The 19,405-nt window shown below is 42.1% G+C and overlaps 1 protein-coding gene across 1 annotated transcript in view; it reads right to left on the minus strand.

Moving 5' to 3' along the window:
- The window catches only part of rnf17 (ring finger protein 17), a gene marked incomplete at its 5' end in the record, with an annotated part of 36,255 nt that overhangs the window by 7,506 nt on the left and 9,344 nt on the right, over window positions 1-19,405 (minus strand). The window contains 17 exons of the mRNA XM_083996018.1: window positions 614-694; window positions 1,251-1,370; window positions 1,475-1,638; window positions 2,720-2,831; window positions 3,724-3,922; window positions 4,920-5,041; window positions 5,225-5,315; window positions 12,055-12,167; window positions 12,304-12,451; window positions 12,538-12,795; window positions 13,871-13,988; window positions 14,128-14,245; window positions 15,176-15,291; window positions 15,658-15,811; window positions 17,829-17,958; window positions 18,076-18,263; window positions 18,978-19,119. Of these exons, the coding sequence (XP_083852144.1) occupies window positions 614-694; window positions 1,251-1,370; window positions 1,475-1,638; window positions 2,720-2,831; window positions 3,724-3,922; window positions 4,920-5,041; window positions 5,225-5,315; window positions 12,055-12,167; window positions 12,304-12,451; window positions 12,538-12,795; window positions 13,871-13,988; window positions 14,128-14,245; window positions 15,176-15,291; window positions 15,658-15,811; window positions 17,829-17,958; window positions 18,076-18,263; window positions 18,978-19,119 (2,374 nt within the window). The remainder of the gene's footprint in view (window positions 1-613; window positions 695-1,250; window positions 1,371-1,474; window positions 1,639-2,719; window positions 2,832-3,723; window positions 3,923-4,919; window positions 5,042-5,224; window positions 5,316-12,054; window positions 12,168-12,303; window positions 12,452-12,537; window positions 12,796-13,870; window positions 13,989-14,127; window positions 14,246-15,175; window positions 15,292-15,657; window positions 15,812-17,828; window positions 17,959-18,075; window positions 18,264-18,977; window positions 19,120-19,405) is intronic.

Here is a 19,405-nt window from a genome sequence, read left to right on the forward strand (position 1 = left end):
CGTGAGACTAAAGCTGCAACAATTAATTGATTAATCGAACAATAATCGATTATTAAGTTAATCATCAACTATTTTGATCGGTGTGAGTAGTTTTTTAAGAAAAAACGTCAAAATTCTCTGATTCCAGCTTCTTAAATGTGAATATTTCTGGTTTCTTTGTTCCTTTATGACAATAAACTGAGTCTCTCTGTGGTTTGTGGACAAGACAGGACATTTGAGGACGTCATGTTGTGGTTTGAGAAACACTGATTGACATTTTCAACATTTTTTAAAACATTTTATTGAGATTATTCATTTAAATAATCGACAGATTAATCGAAAATGAAAATAATCGTTAGTTGCAGCCCTATGTGAGACAGTGGCTTCAGACCTGTGAGCCAGGAAATCATTTTAAAAATCATTTTGAATGATATTCAGAACTTAATGTTATTGTCAGTATCAAAAGAGAGGAAAGACAAAGACATAACAGGACACTGAGCTGCTTCCAGTTCAGCCCTGAGTGTCTCATGATTAAAAATTATTATTAGATAATAAATGAATAAATAAAAATGTGCTCTGAGAGTTAAAAAGCTCAGGTGTAAATAAATGTTTCAGGGAATAAATCAGACGTTACCAGGACTTGCATGTCCACATGTTGATTCAGCAACATCTCTCTGAGCAAAGCCAAAGCATCTCGCTGCCACCGGCCTCCAACCTGAGACAGAGACACAGAGAGGAGGAGGTCACTTGTAATGTTCATACGATGATCGACACTGTTGCAAGTCCCCTCAAGAATCTGACGGTCCTGTCTAGGTAAAATCAAATTTTACTTCTCCTTAATGATGGTTCTCGAATACATACAAGTGAGAAACAGCGCAAACTATTGCTGAGCGGCCTCACAGCTGCCAAAAAACTTCTAGTGCAAAGATGGCTACCACCTCATGATCTTAGTACTAGGAAATGGTTGATTTATTTTCACGATATAGTGTTACTTGAGTTGTCTACTGCACGGATTAATAATGCTAAAGCCTCCACTTTGGAGATGTGGTCAGGTGCAGCTGCGCAGATAAAGGATAAACTTCTTGGGTTGTGAACAGAGGAACACAACTGCAGTGGAGACACGGCGACCGAGTGAGAGGACGGTTCTTGTAAAAGTTCCTACCCCCTCTATCTCTCTTTACCAGGAACTTCTGCAGTGGAAACGCAGCTACTGATTGCAATGGATGCACCAATACACACACACACACACACACACACACACACAGTCTTACAGGGTTGATGCCGTGCAGCTGACAGGGCATACAGAGCTGAGGAACGTCCTCACACAGCAGCATGGGGTGCACATGGACCACAGGGATGTTCTCCACCAGGCCGTAGTCCACATACTGCACCTGCACACACAAGTTGTGGTTGTTGATTACAGGTGAAGGGTTTTTATTGTGTGTGTGTGTGTGTGTATATATGTGTGTGTGTGCGTGTGTGTGTGTGTCCAGACCTTGACGTGTCCTCCCAGCACCTCCAGCAGCTGTCCTCGGTACCACAACATGTCTGGACCAATCACAGCGCAGCCGTGGACCGACTTCCAGGTGTACGGCTTCTGTCTGGGAAGCGTCTTCATGTTCTGCTGGATTCGCTCCCTCAGCTGCTCCAACTGGCACTCTGACACACACACACACACACACACACACACACACACACACACACACACACACACACACACACACACACACACACACACACACACACACACACACACACACACACACACACACACACACACACACACACACACACACACACACACACACACACACACACACACAAAAAATAGTAGTTATGATATATTATAGCTTTTTTTTTATCCATTTTCTACTCTCCTTTACAGAACTGCAGTGTTGTTTATGACACATTGTGATTTATTATCTTTTTACAGCTGCTTCATTTTTCCTGAAATCAACTTCTGCTTCATCTAAAAGTCTCTCTGGTCTGTTCATGTCACTTAAATTGATTTTATTCCTGTTAAATGTCATTATCAAACAGTCAGACTGATCAATACAGTCATTAAAAGCACCACAGTCTACTAGTGCCACATGCTTCAATTTGCATTTGCAATTTACAAAACCAAAGATGTGTAATTCTGCATCTGTTTCAATGCAATACTGCCTCACTAAACTATTTGTTTTCCTCCAGTGACCCTCAGTTCTTGTCTGAGCCGAATTTAACTAAAGCCCCTTGAGGTGTGTAGTGCCACATTATGAAATAACGCCACATTTTGTAATAAAATTCTTGAACACGATATGTAATAAACTTTGCCACATTTTCTTCGTTAAAAAAAAGGTGCCATACTCACATTTTGTAATAACTGATGCAATATGTAACAATTTATTACAAAATGCTGCAAAGTTTATTACGTATTGCGTTCAAGAATTTTATTACAAAATGTAGCAGATTATTAAATAATGTGGTGTTATTACATAATGTGTCGCTACTATTAGATGTAAACATGAAAACATGATGCTGAGGCTCAGAAACAAGTTCATCACTGCATGAGTAAACCCATGATGATGATAAGCCGGTGCATATTCTCATTTGTCCAGGTCATAGTATTTCAAATGAGGTTAAATCGAAAGCAACTGGACTTAGTTTTTTGTACAAATAACTAAGTCCAGTTGCTTTCGATTTAACCTCCTTTGAAATACCATGATGATGATGATGATGATGTCGTCCCCTCTGTGTTTACCTGCGAACTGCGTCCTGGTGTAAATGACACCGTCCTCTCCGATCGCAGAGACACCGATCTGAATGTGGCCGAGACACGGCAGCTCCGGGGGCTGATACAGCTGAGTCTTCACCTGTTCAACACACACACACACACACACACACACACACACACACACACACACACACACACACACACACACACACACACACACACACACACACACACACACACACACACACACACACAAAACCAGAGCTGTTACACAACAATAATAAACTGGATAATTAAACAGTCGGACGCCTCATTTATTCACACACGTTATTAGTTCCAGTCAGAAGATCTTCCTCAGGGTTTTGAAATTTTCTCTGTTCATCTAGAAAACTTTGAAGCTGCTGTTGATTTTACTGTTTTGTTTGTGTGACATGTGTGGACATTAAGCCTGTAACGACACCCGTATTGAAACCAAAATCGCGACACTCTAACTAACCCACGAAACTGCGTCACCGTCAAAATGGCAGGACAGCGACACGCCCCTTCCAACTTGATGTTAGTTGTTTTTTCTTGCCGACGTTATAAAACACACCGGCTGCTCCAGCTGTGCAGCGCCACATCCACTGACTAGGACTTTGACATTTGCCCAAAATATCATATTCGAACTTTGTTTGTTTATTAATATTCGAATATATTTGAATATTTATTGATAATATTTTGATCATTAAATGCCTGTACAGTGTTTCCTCTAGGATTTTTTAAAGGAGTGGCGCCTCCGAGATGTAGAATGTGTTTTATAGAAGAGAAACACACATTTCAGGACAGAACAGACAAGTCCTGTGATTTTCAGCCTCCTCTACTCTGCCATGTATGAATGAACCCGTGGGTCTGAAACCGAGATACGAATCGCATCGTGACTTTGGTGCATCGTTACAGGCTTAATGGACATTAAATCAACTTCATACTGTATATTTTAATAAAACTGGTTTCTTGCCCACAGTAATTGTGTGTGTGTGTGTGTGTGTGGTCACCTTCTCCGCTGACATGATGGTGCGTGGAGCTGGCCTTGGGGGGTTGGGTGTGTTGGGGGTGCAGGGGGAGGGGCGGGGGGGCAAAGGAACGGGCGGCGTTGGATGAGGAGACGTGTTTTCCTCTCCTGCGCTCTGAGCTTGTGTCTCGCTCACTGGAGACTGCGCGTCAACGTCTTTAGGTTTCTCAGCAACAGGAGCTCTGCACAGGAACACAAACACAAACCGACACAAGAACGGTTTATCTACCACAGTGGTTCCCAAACGGTGTGCCGCGGCACACTGTTGTGCCGTGAGGCAAGTCCAGGTGTGCTGTGGGATTTTGTGACAACCATACATTATTATTGCAATATACAACTACACAAAAATAATTATTTTTAATTTACTATCAGTACTTTGTATGTGCTCATTTCATAATACAGAGGCAAACTATATACCTAAAAACAATTCTTAAAAATAAAATCCTCAAAGAGAACCCCATATTTCGCACAATATGTTTCAATGCTGATCAATCTGTAGGACCATGGACGGTTATTGTGACCTGTCTGGTTTAAATGGTTGTATTGCTGCTTTGATGAAGCCTAATTTGATAAAGTTTCAAATTAATTTTTGAAATATTTCGTTGATAAATATGATTTCGTGAGTAATGTAGCCTAGTTGTCTTTGTCACATTTTATTTGGCATTAGTAAATAATTATGCACATTTACAGATATTTTACATGATATAAGTGATAACACGTGTTATGAAGGCTATTTTGAACAATAGGTGTGCCTTGAGATTTTTACTTGTCCTTTGGTGTGCTTTGGCCACAAAAGGTTTGGGAGCCACTGATCTACCACATGTGTGAGATTTATTTTAATATTTATTTGTCATTATTTGTTTTATTGCTGCTTTTAATTTTATTTCATTCTGACTTTGCTCTACAGTATTTTATGATTTTTAAAGTGTAAAGTGTCTTTGAGCATTTGCAAAAGCGCTTACAAATAAAATATATTATTATTATCATGTAAAAGTGTTCTTATGAAATCAACATGGACTCAAGTCTTGGATCACTTGAGTCCAACTGAGTGTCTGTGCATTTTATTTTGAAAGGATCAGAGCAGGAGAGAAAACAAAAGGCTGCTTGTGTTGTTAAAGACTTTAGTAAAAGTTTAGTCAAATTAATGTGTTTGCTGCAAGTACACACACACACACACACCTTGGTTTTCTTTCTCTGAGCGCGAGACCCTCGCTGACCAGAAAGTCTGCGATGCTGACGAACTGTCCCATCTTGTTGGAGCAGAACAGAGTGACAGGAAGTGGACGCTCATCTGTCATCTCCTGGACGACAAAGACGACGGCGAGGAGAGAAAGAGAGAGAGAGAGAGAGAGGAGGTGCATGTGGGAGAGCAAAAAGAGTAAAACGGGTTGAGCAGCAGCGATGTGAGGAAGTTAATCATCTTTTTAAACTTCTTTGTTAGTGCAACAGGAAACAGAGGTCATGAGGAGCGACGGTCCAGACACCTTGATGGTCATTAGAGCCGAGGCTCCCGTCAGGTAGTGGGAGAACAGGTCGCAGGCCGTGGCCGTCCACGTAGACCGCCCTCCTGCTGGTCTGAGAGAGAGAGAGAGAGAGAGAGAGGAGAGGAGAGGAGAGATATATGAACCATCAACTTAAACTAAACAGGACAAATGTACAAAAAAAAAAAAATAAACAGATGTTTATCGTTTCCGCTGTCATCGTTTAGTATATATTCAGGGTTTATACAGGAATCTTGAAGTTCATTTCAAAACCTTTCAGCGTCAAGCTGTAACCATTTACATCAGTGACACTTTTAACTAACAGTTTTAGTTTTTGTAATGAAGACTATAGATCACTATGATACAACAGAATTTTAAAAAAAAGGCTGGGATAATAAATCAAAGGCAAAGTTTATCAAAAAAAACATTGCTCAACTCTCAAAAAAACAAAAACAACAATCTTCTTTTCTTTTTCATGAACCGGTTCATCTTTGTTTTTTAATAAAACAAATAAATTCACACACTTCCCACACATGTTTTTAACAACTCAAACTCTTGGACAGCTAATTCAGAATAAATACCTTCAATATTTAAGACTTTATAAAGTCATGAAAAGACTTTTTAATACTTTTTAAGGGTCTTAATTTTCCCAAAATTGATTTATGACCTTTTAATACTTTTCAAGACCCCGCGGATACTTTTAACTGTGAATTTCCTGAGCTGTGGCTCTCGTCTCGGCTTGCACCTCCTGTCTCTCTGCCAGTGTATTTTAATCTGTCTTTTTTTTTTGGTGCAAACAAATAAACTAAACTAAACTAAACTTTTTTAAAATAAGAGGGCAGAGATCAGACCATGTGATCTACGGCAGATAATGACCACCTGAGATCGCCATGTTCGTTCTGACACAACTTCTCCTGTTCAGTCGACTTATAATGTTTGCAGTTTGTTTCTGTGTTTGTGGCAGTGTTACAGCGCCACTACAGGCCTGGTGTGTGTACTACAGCAGCGTACTGAGTCGTTCTCAGAAAGACACGGTATGCACACCTGAATATTTACTTTTTTTTTTAAATTCACATTTTATTGGAAAATGTACAATGCAGACAAACAAAGGACAGACAGAAAAAAAAAAAAAAAAACATTACAATACTGAAACAAATTACATAAACAAGACATACTCATGGGGGGAGGGGGGAGGGGGGGGGGGGGTGCAGTACAAAATAGTCAATCTTGAATCAATGGGACAACATTATGGTGGGGTGAGGGCAAGGTGCTGTGCTGTCATAAAGTTTCTAATTATGTCCCATAAGCCGTCCTCCCTCCTGTAGAGGTCCAACAAGGCGGATGCAGCCCTTTCCATGCTTACAAGGTTTAAGAATTCATCCAACCATTTCAGCATGTTGAAACAGTCGGGGTTTCTAACTTTCCAGTTCATTAGTATTGTACGTTTAGTTGTAAGACAAGCAAGTGAGACAATTTTTTGCGCAATTAAAGAATTCATGCCAGACGGTTGGACACCTAACAGGCATGTAGCTGGAGAAAGAATCAGTTCAATATTTAGGATTTGAGACAATGTGTCTCTGACTGCATCCCAAAAGGCCTTGACAGCAGGACAAAACAGGAGGGAGTGGGCCAGGGTGCCTACTTGCCCACACCCATGCCAGCATAGATGTGATACAGAGTTATCCATTTTGTTTAGCTTGTAAGGCGTGATATAGGCCCTATGTAAGATATTAAAGTTGATAATCCTAAAACGTGCACATTTGGTAAAAGATACAGAGCTATTCCAGATTCTGTCCCATTCCTGCTGGGAAAGTAAGATACCTAAATCTTCCTCCCATCTTGACTGAGTCCTAATGTTGGTATTAGAGGAGGATAGGAGTAATAATTTATAAATGCCTGAGACCAGACCTTTTCCACCCACAAGTTTTTTTAACATTTTGTCTAAGTGTTCCTGACTACACATACTTGCTCCTTTTGAGGATATTTTGGTAATAACAGCCTTGAGCTGGAGATAGGAGAGGAAACTTGAGTTATTCATGTTAAATTTCGATAACATTTCAGAGAAAGGTATCATGGTGTTATCCTTCACAATTTGCCCTAATGTGTGCAATCCACCATTTTTCATAGCAGAGATGTTTAAAGGGAGGCCGCCTGCTGAAATAAGAGGGTTACTCCATAGTGGGCAGGAGGGAAGAGAACTCCCCACAATGCCTAGCCTTCTATGCACAAGCTTTACTATGCCAATAGAGCACCTAATTATTGGATTGTCTATACCAGCCATATCTTTAGGACAGTACCATAATGATGGCAGGGATATATGTTTATTATGATCTTTAATTATCTGTTCCTCTAACCAATCCCAATTTGGCTTACAGGTTTTAGTGCTATAGCCCCATACAATGGGAAATCTGGCATTGTATGCGAGATAATATAAATACATATCAGGAACACTTAGACCTCCTTTACTCTTCAGCATGGACATCTTTTTATAACTGATTCTAGGTTTTTTATTCTTCCATAAAAAAGTAGAGAATATAGATTGTATATCTTTAAACCAATATTGAGGGAATTGAAGGGGAATAGATGATATTACATGGGCTAGTCTCGGCAAAGCATTCATTTTTAATATGTCTACCCTGCCCCATAATGATAGGGGTAAAGTTGACCATCTTTTCAAATCTTCTTTAATTATTTTAAGTAAACCTGGACCGTTGGCATCAAAAATCTTATTGATTGGTGTTTTAATCGTTATACCTAAATATTTAATACCTTCAGGTTTCCAAATAAATGGGGCTGAGCCCAAATGAGACGAGTGAGTAAAGGGGTTTAATGGTAAGGCTTCGCATTTACCCCCATTTATTTTATAGCCCGAGAGCAGACTAAAGGTTTTAATTGTCTCCAATACTCTAGGAATGGATTGAAGGGGGTCAATTAGAGTCAATAAAATATCATCAGCAAATAAATTCATTTTAAACTGGTGGCCACCCATGGGGATACCCTTTATGTTAGAGCTAGCGCGTATGGCACAGGCTAAAGGCTCAAGAGCCAAGATAAAAATTAAGGGGGAAATTGGACAACCCTGTCGTGTCCCTCGATACAATTGGAAGGGCTCAGATAATATATTATTGCTTCTAATCATGGAAACTGGGTCAGAGTAAAGTGTTCTAAACCATTTCATACATACCTGACCAAACCCAAATCTAGATAAGATATTAAATAAATATGGCCATTCTATTCTATCAAAGGCTTTCTCAGCGTCCAGCGATATTGCCATCGCTGGACGCTGAAGTGAGCCTGCTCTGTGCATTACCTGGAACAGTCTTCTCATGTTGTTAGCAGACTGGCGGCCAGCTATAAATCCCACCTGGTCCAGGTTTACAAGAGAGGGAACTACTTTTTCTATGCGAAGAGCAAGGAGCTTTGCAAACACTTTGTAGTCATTGTTTAAGAGACTTAACGGCCTATAATTGCCCATTAATTGATGATCTCTACCGGGCTTAGGAAGTAAACATATTATGGCTGTACGCATTGACAATGGCATTGACTGAGATTCAATCATGTCGTTGTACAACTCAACCAGCAAAGGTAATAATGCATCCAGAAAACATTTGTAAAATTCACTTGTAAATCCATCTTCTCCTGGACTCTTGCCAGATGATAGTGATTTTACAGCTGTCACAATTTCCTTGGTTGTAATGGAATTCTCCAGTTCATCTACCTGAGCAACACTTAATACAGGGAGTGACACATTCCTTAAAAAACTATCCAAGTTGTGATTTTGGGCTAGGCACTCACTTTGATATAGTTCTGAGTAGAACTCTCTGAAAGCATCACTGATTAGCTTTTGATCCGTTATGATTGTGCCTTTAGCGTTCTTTATAGCTGGGATACACTGCTTGCTCTCAAGCTGTTTAAGCTGTAGAGCAAGCATCTTTCCAGCTTTGTCCCCACACTCAAAGTGTTTCCTACGAAGCCTATACAGGGCAAATGCAGTCTCCTCATGTATTGTTAGTTGTAAGTCGGCCCTTATTGAGAGGACAGAGCTCTTTAACACTTGGTTAGTGGGGTCTTGCATGTGTTGCAATTCCAATGATCTAAGTTCATTACGTAATTTAACTTTCTTTGCCACAGCTTCCCTGTGCTTTGCTGATGCGTAACTAATTATCCAACCTCGACAGGTGGCTTTGAAGGCCTCCCAAACAGTTTGTATAGAGGAAACAGAGGCTGTATTTATAAATATAAATTCCTCTGTTCTGGTTTTAATGTGGGAGACAAAGGTGTCATCTTTTAAAAGTGCATTATTGAATCTCCACTGTTTAGGTTTATTAACAATAGGACTTAGGCAGAATATAATTGCAAGGGGAGCATGGTCCGATAGGACTATACTATATATTTCAGCGTTGATAACCTTTTCTACATGAGAATTGGATAATAGGAGATAATCAATTCTAGAATATGAATTGTGCACCTTCGAGTAGAATGTATATTCCCGAGAGTGAGGGTTCAATAATCGCCATACATCAGACAAAGCCAGTGATTCTAACAACTCATTAAAGGCACTTGACAATGATTTATCAACTGGAAGAGGGTAGCCCGAGCGATCTATCAGGGCATCTCTGACTAGGTTGAAATCGCCCGCCATTAGGATGGGATGATTAGCATGCCGTGCCAAGCGGGGTATAATAGGGGATAAAAAAGATGCTTGAGCAGAATTAGGAGCATAAATGTTAACCATTGTGCATTTTTCGTTCTGCAAATTGCCAAATAATATCAGATATCGGCCTTCTTTATCCATCTCCATATCAATTAGGTTGTATGAGATTTTCTTAGAGATCAAAATGCTCACACCTCTACACCCTCTAGAGCCTGGGGAGGAGAACACTTGGCCCACCCATCTTTGCTTTAATTTTAGTGATTCTTCCATATTAAGATGGGTTTCCTGTAACATTGCTATATCAGTGTCAAGTGCCCTTAGATGTGACAAGATCTTATATCTTTTAACAGTATTCTGAATTCCGTTTACATTCCATGAGGTCACTTTTATAGCATTAATCACCATTTATTCAAAAGAAAAAAGGAGAAGAGAGAAAAAATGAGCAATAAGAGCACATGGACAAAGAACAACAGCTGATGCTTTGCATGCATACGTAGATACTGGATACTGCACATGTGGGGGTCTGGGGTATGGAGTGAATGCTGGGGGGGGGGGGGGGGGGGGGGGGGGGGGGGCTGGGGCTGGGAGAACACACAAAGACAAGGAACAACACAAATATTACGCCAGGTGGCATAAACAAAACAAAAAAAACAATTTGATGAGGCAAGCCCCATCTTCTATCCGCGATGGGTGGGTGAAAGCGGTGCTAAGGCAGTCGACAGACCGTTACCGAAAAGATACATAGTTATTAAACCTGCAATATAATCAGCTGGGTGGCACACATCAGTTCTCAGTTCTCCGTCTCCATGATCCGTGGTATACAAAGAGAGAGGGGGGAGTCTATGGACTGCAAGTTGAAAGTGTAGGAAGGGGGGGGGAAACAAAAGTAAAAATGAGATAAAATAAAAGTAAGGGGAAGGGAGAAGGGGATAGTAAATTAAAATAAAATAAAAATTAGGGCGGGCGAGGGGGGGGGGGGGATACAAAAAAAAAAAAAAAACGAAAGAAAAAAGTCACTTACAGTCGGGGCGAGGTGGATTCCAGGATTGTTGACTTCAGTATCAAAAGATATCTGGGAGTTTCACCTTCAAGCCCCTCAATGCAGTCTCAGCTGAATCATACCGAAGAGTCTCTCCCTCGATGGTTATGATGAACTTCGCCGGGTGGAGCAGACCGAATCGCAGGCCAGTGGTCCTCACTTTGTCGATGATGTCTCTGTAGGCAGCGCGCTGTTTTTGGACTTCCATTGCGAGGTCCTGCCGGGCGAAGAATCGTTCTCCTTCCCATACCAGCCTCTGCTTGTTCCTGGCAGCCTGTAGTATTGACTGTCGGTCACCCCACCGAAGAAGGCGCACTATGATGGGTCGAGGGGGGTCACCTGGATCTGGCTTAGGTCTCAGGGCCCGGTGCGCCCGGTCGATCTCAGGAAGCGGGTCGCCATCTTTAATGCCCAGTATATACTGGAATATTTTGTTTAGCATGCTAAACAGGTTGTCAGCTTCAGCGCCTTCCTTCAATCCGGTGAGCCTGATGTTGTTCCTTCTGCTTCTGCTCTCAAGATCTGTAACCCTCTCACGTAGAAACTTCACGTCTTTTGATAGTTGTTTCACCGTCTCTCCGTTGGTTGACGCTCGATCTTCCAGGGCACTTATACGCTTCTCAGCGTTAGATAACCTGTTGAGGGCAGCTTTCGTTTCTTTGTTCATAGTCTGTATAGACTTCTGTAGTGTATCGAGTTTGTTGTCGAATCCCGTTTTGATGTCTTGAATCTCCGCGCACAAATGCTGGGCCCAGCGTGGTGTTTCTTCTGAGTCCATTGTGTACGTCGGCTCAAGATCCTTCTGCAGCTTCGCTGCATTTCTAGTTACACGTTCTTGCTGAGACATTCGTTTTAAAGCAGCGGCTTTTAGCAGCAGGAAACGGGTAAACGGGCATACAGAAAAAGCGAAGGAGCAGGTTAAATTAGTCGGACAGCTTCGGTCTGAGGAGCAGCAAACACTCAGCACGCCATGTTCACCTGACCGCCATCACGTGATCTCCACGAATATTTACTTAATTATCACAAGTCATATCGTCATCGCGATATGAAACAGTGTGATCGCACATCTTCCTGATATCGTGCAGGCCTAGTGCAAGACTACATACAGTGTGTTTGTGTGTGAGTGTTATTGTGTGTCACCTTATGTCAGTCAGAGTGCACTCCAGTGCCAAAGAGCCAATCAAAGAGGTCGGCAGCGGCCGCAGGTTGCTGACGTGGAGCTTTGTCTTGTTGCCGTGATCACAGCGAATCACCTAGAGGAGAGAGAGTCGTGATTATTCACTCAGAGCAGCTGCAGGCCTCAGGACCAGACTCATGTCAAACCTCCAACTCAAAACGCTGCAGTACAAGGTTTGTTAGAAGTTTTATAACAGGTGTCGGCTCTGATACCTCTGCGATGCCGCTGGACATGACGTCGTCCAGGACCTGTCCTCTCTCCCACACGCCGTTGATCTGAGCAGCACAGTACATGTCGGCCTTCCACACCATGTCCTCGCACTCTGTGGGCGCGCACTCCTTCTTCACCAGCGTGCATATCCTGACAGAACAGAGTTAACAGAGGGTTGAACACTAAATAAATAAATCTGGCCTCTGCTGTTTCCAAATCGTGGTTAACCCGCTGACCTTTTGAGCTGAGAGTCGTACTGTGTGAGCTGCACGTAGAAGGTGCTCGGGGAGTTGACGTGGCAGACTCTGACTTTCAGGTCTTTGAGCTGAGCGGGGAGCCGCGGGTGAGGCTGACACTCCAGCAGCTGCTCGTCCTCCGCTCTGGGGGCTTTCTGATCCGGGGAATCGACGCTGTTGTGGGACAGGTCGAGGTCAAGAGGAGGGTCCCACACGGCAGAGTCATCGACAGACGGCGACTCCGCCGTGGACGCAAGTCTGAAGGAGGGAAGGTGGAAATGGTGGAGAAGGAGGTGAAATGGAGAGATAGCATGAGGTGGAGCAGATAAGAAGTGAAAAATAACCTGTAATATCCCAAACTGAGCATCTACAGATGTGAATCTTTTACATTTTTATTCATAACTTCTGGAGGTTTTGTTCTCATAAAATCTCAGGGTGTGTTCAGATGTGAAAACGGACATTGTGCTCGGATGTGGGATAAAACAAGCAGGTCCAGATCGTTTAGAAGAGGTGGTCTCATCTCGGCTCGCTTTAATTTGAGTCCTGGAGCGGTTTGTTTGCAGTGAGAACGTAATCGACTGAGCAACCAACACAACACACAACACCCTGCTGATGTTCCACGGGTCTCAACGACCTGGCGTAAAACTTGGTGTATAAGTCGCACTTTTTTTTTCTCCCACACACACACGCTATATTGCTCTAAATGTACAGTATTCAAATTACTCCGATCTCTTTTTTCTTTTTTTAAATTTAAAATAACATGAAAGAGCTACAATGCAGCACAGAAACTTCACGTTGGAGACCTGTGGAATAACTTGTATAACGTTTTTATAAAAAAATAGGAATAGAAAACCTTGTTTTCCCAGTTTGAGACCCTCAAAAATAGACTGCGACTTATATTCCGAATTTTATGGTATATACCTAGTATGACTAGAGTCGGCTTTCTTTTTTTCTTTTTTTTGCCATGTTAAAAATCTACACAAATTACTTGGTTCGAGTCTGGGCTTCAACCACAGTTCAGACCGGGACAGATTTTAATTTTCAGGCCCATCCAGACTTCTATTCCATGTGTTTGTTTTTTCCCTGGATAGCCTCCTTCTCCTTCTAGATAAGATTTCTGACCAATGACAGAACAGTTGCTTCATGCATGGCATTTTGTTTACAACTCTGGGCCGCTTGGGACTTACCGCTACCGTGTGAACACAAACGACAAAAAAGAAAAATGCAACAACTGCTTCGGTTTAGCTGCTGAATTGGAACAAAGCAAACGAGCCACAGGTCAGAAAACGCCCCTAGAAATTAAAGTAGTAAAAGCAGCTCAGAAGAAGCCGACCTGTCTCTGGAGTGGGCCAGCTGCTCTTTGACCAGCAGGTCTGCGATGCTGGACAGAGGCCCGTTCAGGCTGCTCTCGTACAGTTTGACTGGCAGCGGCTGAGTCTTGGGGACTTTTTCTAAACACAGAAAAAGAAAAAATACAACTGGTGACAAAACACAGAGATTGGTGCACACACTTTAAAAACACGAGCAGAGTTAAGTGACACACAGGCAGAATGAAATCATCAAAAACTGGTCACTGTCAAAGCGACGCACCTGTAGCTTTGACAGTGACCAGTTTTTGATGAGCCACGCTGATGAATCTGTTGGTGCAGGCGTCGCTCCACGTCTCTCCATCCAGAGGAATCACATCGGACAAACAGCAGTGGATCGCCTGGACACACACACACACACACACACACACACACACACACAAAAAGTCAATAAATGTTTATATTATATAGACAATTTTTAGAAAAATGTCACAGTTTTTGAAGCTTTTACTGACATACAGTACATACAGAAACAGAAGCAGAGACACACGAGGCCTCTGCCACTAAAAATTAGGGCTGTCCCGATACCACTTTTTCACTTCCGATACGATACCGATATTGCAGCCTTGAATATCGGCCGACACCGATATCGATCCGATATGACATCAGCACGAGTCATATGTACTTTCACTACTTATTTTGTAGTGTGGAATGTTAGAAAAGGCTTTGTCAAGTGATATTACTCAAACAGAGAACAATAGTCAGCAAAAACTGACCCATTTATTATTATTAACAAATCAAATAGAATAGAATAAATAAAAAAAATGAATTAGGAGACCCTGAAAAATAAACTCCAGTGTTTCCCATACGTTAATTTATTCGCGGAGGCCCGCCGCAAATAAATTACGTCCGCCACAAACAGATTTTTTGGCTTTTGGCTCGACCAACGCAATATCGTTCTGTTTATTGATCATAGCGCTCCTTCTCCGTTATTGGCGTTCACACACACACACACACACAGAGAGAGAAGCGCGCATGCATGACAGCAGTGCACGGTAAAAGTGAAACTCATACGGTCCGATCTTCTTTGGCGGGCGGCGCACCAACATTAAGGTGCATTACCGCCACCTACTGTGTTCGAGTGTGAACCAGAGTCACCTATTCATATAGGACAGAAGTGCTGGAGGGGGAATAATGGACTGCTTTTATCGGAGTGTTTATATCGGAGATTTTAAATGCAGCCCGATATAATCCGATATTCGTATTTTTGGCTGACAGTCCTACTAAAAATATTAGGAAAAACAATCAGTTGATCAATGTTGATTTCTCACCATGGAAGGAAGAGCGAAGAACTCAGCTTTGATCTTCTTCAAGTCGCTGACTGACAAGATTGCCTTGTTGCCAAAGTCGACAAACCGCACCTCCACTTTTCTGCCTCCTGGGTGACCTGCACACACACACACACACACACAGATACACATTTATAATTTAAGTTTTTGAGGCTTTTATGCTTTTATGACAGTGAGGAGTGTTGAGTCAGACTGCAGCAGAGCGATGACAGTGACTCTGAAACTGGAGGTTCAAGGTTCAATTTATTTTCATTTGCATGCTTATACATGACATTAAATTTGCGCTCAGCACCAGCAGCGTACAGTAACAGTTAATAAAAGCGGCATGTTATTAAAACAGAGCAAAGCAGCACATTAAACTAAAATAAAGTCTCATCTTCACTCTGATTAAACTTTAATCGGATTAATTCTCTGTGACTGTGCAGTAATAAACATTACCAACAGGTGAACACGTTCACTCTCACCTATGATCTGAGCTCTGTACCACAGCTTGTCGTCGTAGCGGGCGACGCAGGCCTCTCCGATCACAGGACAGTAGATACAGAGATCTTCTTGTCCGGGCGCATTGTAACAATCTTGGAGTTTGGCCGAGAGCAACACGGACTCCATGTTGTCGACCTGAGTGTGAAAGGAGAGGAGATTAAAGTGAAAAGATAAAGGAAGTGATGAAAAAGCAAAGTTGTGGTTGTTTTTTTTGGTAACCCTTTAATTTACAAGCCGTTAATTACGCGATAATGTCAAGAAAAATAATTAATTGCGACATAATGTCTAGAAATAGCCTAGAAATAACGGTCAATTTCATGTGTTGAGAAATATGGCCAAGAAATAACAATTGATTGTGTAGAAATAACGGCCAATTGCAAGGACTTGGTGGAGAAAAATTCTGGCCTTTCCCAAAAAAGCATGTGTAATCTTTAAACTCTACTATTACTATTAAATTGACCGTTATTTCTAGGTTATTTCTTGACGTTACTACGCAATTAATTGTTATTTCTTGACATTAGCATGTAATTAACGGCCTGTACATTAAAGGGTTACCTCTTGTTCTTCTAAATCAGGGATTCCCAAATTGTGCGTGCATTAAAAAGGGTAATGGCTAGGGATGTGAATCTTTGGGTGGCTCACGATTCGATTCGATTCCGATTTTTAGGGTCACGATTCGATTCAAAATCGATTTTCAATTCAACCGATTCGATTCACAAATCGATTCGATTCAACCGATTCTTGATTTTATTTTTGCGATTTTTAGTTTGCTTTATTAACACCAGACCATGTGAAAAAGTTGAATGATGATGATGTCTACAGACTATTATATCAGAAGCCATATTTCCCCCCCAAAAATGCACATCACATGTTTCAGATTTATTCAGCAGCAATATATTTGAACCATTTTAAAGTAAACTGCTACATGAAGCAAGCTGATTTTATAGGCTACTCTCTTTTCAAAAGCCTGGACTGAAGGGATGTGAATATTTGGGTGTCTATTCGATTCAAAATCAGTTCTCATGCACATGCACATAGACATGTATCACCTGTAACAAAGGCACTGCTAAAAAAGAAAAAAAAAAAAAAGACGGCACTCCGCTCTCACGCCAGCTCACCTGCAGCCTGTCTGACTCTGCAGCGCCACAGAGGAGCTGTCAGAGCTGCTGCTGCTGGTCCTCTCTCTTCAGCCTGCTGTTTGGCTGCACTTTGTATGAGTTTAAAAAAGTGAAGATCTAACGTCACCTGAGCACCGATCAGCTGATCCAGAGCGCAGTGGATGTGGCCGCTCAGCTGGAGCGCGTGTGTGTTTAACGGCGAAAAAAAAAAAAAAAACAGCGATCGTCCTCTCTCCTCAATAGAGGGTCGGGTTGCTGATGGGCACATGCCTAGTCACAGACATTCAATAGAGCATTTAAAGGGACAACGAGGAGTTTCTATTCGGTTATAAAAAAGTCTCACGTTAATGTGGATGAATCTCCGCTACCCACACTTGTTAATGGGCCCATTTTCGATAAATGTATCGTTCTGTCTCTATCGTTATTTTGTTATTATTAGTGGTGGCGGAAATGCTGGTCGAGCCGACCAGCGTTTCCTTCGTGGCGAGTTATGAGAATAATGCCGCAGAATCGCCGTTTATGGTCGGAACTACGACGGTAACTGAACCTCTTTGAACCTCTGACTTTAATTATTGATGAATGAAAACATGAGTCTGTCTTGCGCCGGTCAAAGAAATGTACGGTGTGCGCGGAGGCTCATAAATGTAGTGTGAAAACGCTTCGCTTTTCCAAAACTCCTCGTTGTCCCTTTAAATCAGGCGGTTAACGAGCGTCTTTTAGCGCCATGGCGTGCTGCAGCGCTGTGTACGGCACAGTGAGGGCGCGTATTGAGACGGAGGAAAATGAATAAAAAATCGATTTTTGAAGATTATGAATCGATTCAGAATCTTAGAAAATAAGAATCTCGATTCTTACATGAATCGATTTTTTCCCCCACCCCCTAGTAATGGCGATGCTATTATGGTGTTTTCTTTTACAAATAGATAAATAACTCATACATTATTTCAAATGGGGTTTTCACATCTCCCCTGTCCTTTAAGGGATTTTATAAAACACACGGTGTTGATGTGTTTATTCATGTGCATGCTCAGTACCAGCTGGATGTGGAAGTCACCAGGGCTGTTGATCTGGGAAACCACCGCGCTCAGCTCTGTGTTGATCCTGGGATAGACGGGGGGGTAGTAGAGCAGAGGGCTCCGGGTCGACGTCACCGGAGAATAAAACCTTCCAGCACAGACAGGAGAGACTGTTTTAATCTGATCCTATATTCATTACATTAAATTGGACTGTTGATCATTAAATTGTGTTTTTTTTTCTTCTCCTTGTGACTCAGATCCGTACCTGGCCACTTCGATGAACACCAGGTACTCTCTGACGGAGAACGGGACGTCGCTGGACTGGTCCATGGGGGCTTTCCTCAGGTCGACCAGCAGAGCGTCTCTGTCCTGACCCAGAGGCCTCATCTCCACGGCCGCCGAGTTCACCACACTGAGGAATTCAACCTGAGCCTCTTTACTCCAGCCTTTTGTCTGCAAACACACACAACACACACAGATATTCTTGCAATGAGAAACATATTTCCAAAATAAAATATGTTGGTCGGTTGGTGAGTATGGTGGTAGTTTAAAATTATGCTCGTTAGAAGAAAGTGCATACAGCCAAGCCCATCAAATCTAATCAGATCATTTATCCTTATGGTGACATTGTCATTGCAATTTACTCATAATTGAGTTAATTAGCTCATTCAGTAGCAAATAGTTTAACCTGTGTGTTTAAAGGGATAGTTCAACATTTGGCAAACTGGCCCATTGCCATAATCTCTATAGTTTTAGGAGTAGGTTTGTTACCTTTTTTAGAACGGCGGAGCAGAGCCGTGAGCTGCTCAGAGCTACGCTACGGAGGCTCATGGGATTTCTTGGTTTCCCTCATAAAACTCATCAAATACACAATCCAACAACTCCACAACGCTCTGGTGGACAAGTTGTGACCTGCACATTCACCACGCTATAAGATAATAACAGAACGTTACGAGGCAGAGTTGTTTTAGAGGTAAATTCATGCAAAACCGCTGATGCACGTTACCGTCGGGGGCAGTTTTTCATCAAGCAGTCTCTGCATTTCCCTCTAAAACAACTCTGTCTCGTAACGTTACATTATTATCTCATAGCGTGGTGAATGTGCAGGTCACAACTTGTCCACCAGAGCGTTTGATTCTGTGCCTGTATGGATCTCAGCAGTCTTACCAGGTCGTATGGGACCAGGTCTTTGAGGGAACACCTGATGGCCTGAGGAGAAAACTGCCCCAGCACCACCTTCACAGCCTCCGTCATCTTCCTCAGGAGGTTGTTCACACACTTCAGCAAAGACTCAGCGGCCCCCTCCTCACTGGAGAAAGAGCAAGAGAAGAGTGGATATGGTCTGTCTGATGCAAAACAAAGAGCACACACACCTACATACTATATACCTACGCAGGTAAACATCTTCTTTAGCAGAATTAGACAAAAGTTTTTCATCACTGAGGTGTGAGAGTAACAGAAGGGAAACGCTTCTGGCTGCTGAAACGAGCACTGCAAAAACTCAAAATCTTTCCAAGAATATTTGTCTTATTTCTTGTCATGTGTATCATTTCTAGTCAAAACTAATCTCTTTCCACTTAAAATAAGACTCATCA

Source organism: Trachurus trachurus, assembly GCF_905171665.1.
Source record: "Trachurus trachurus genome assembly, chromosome: 21".
Taxonomy (NCBI): domain Eukaryota; kingdom Metazoa; phylum Chordata; class Actinopteri; order Carangiformes; family Carangidae; genus Trachurus; species Trachurus trachurus.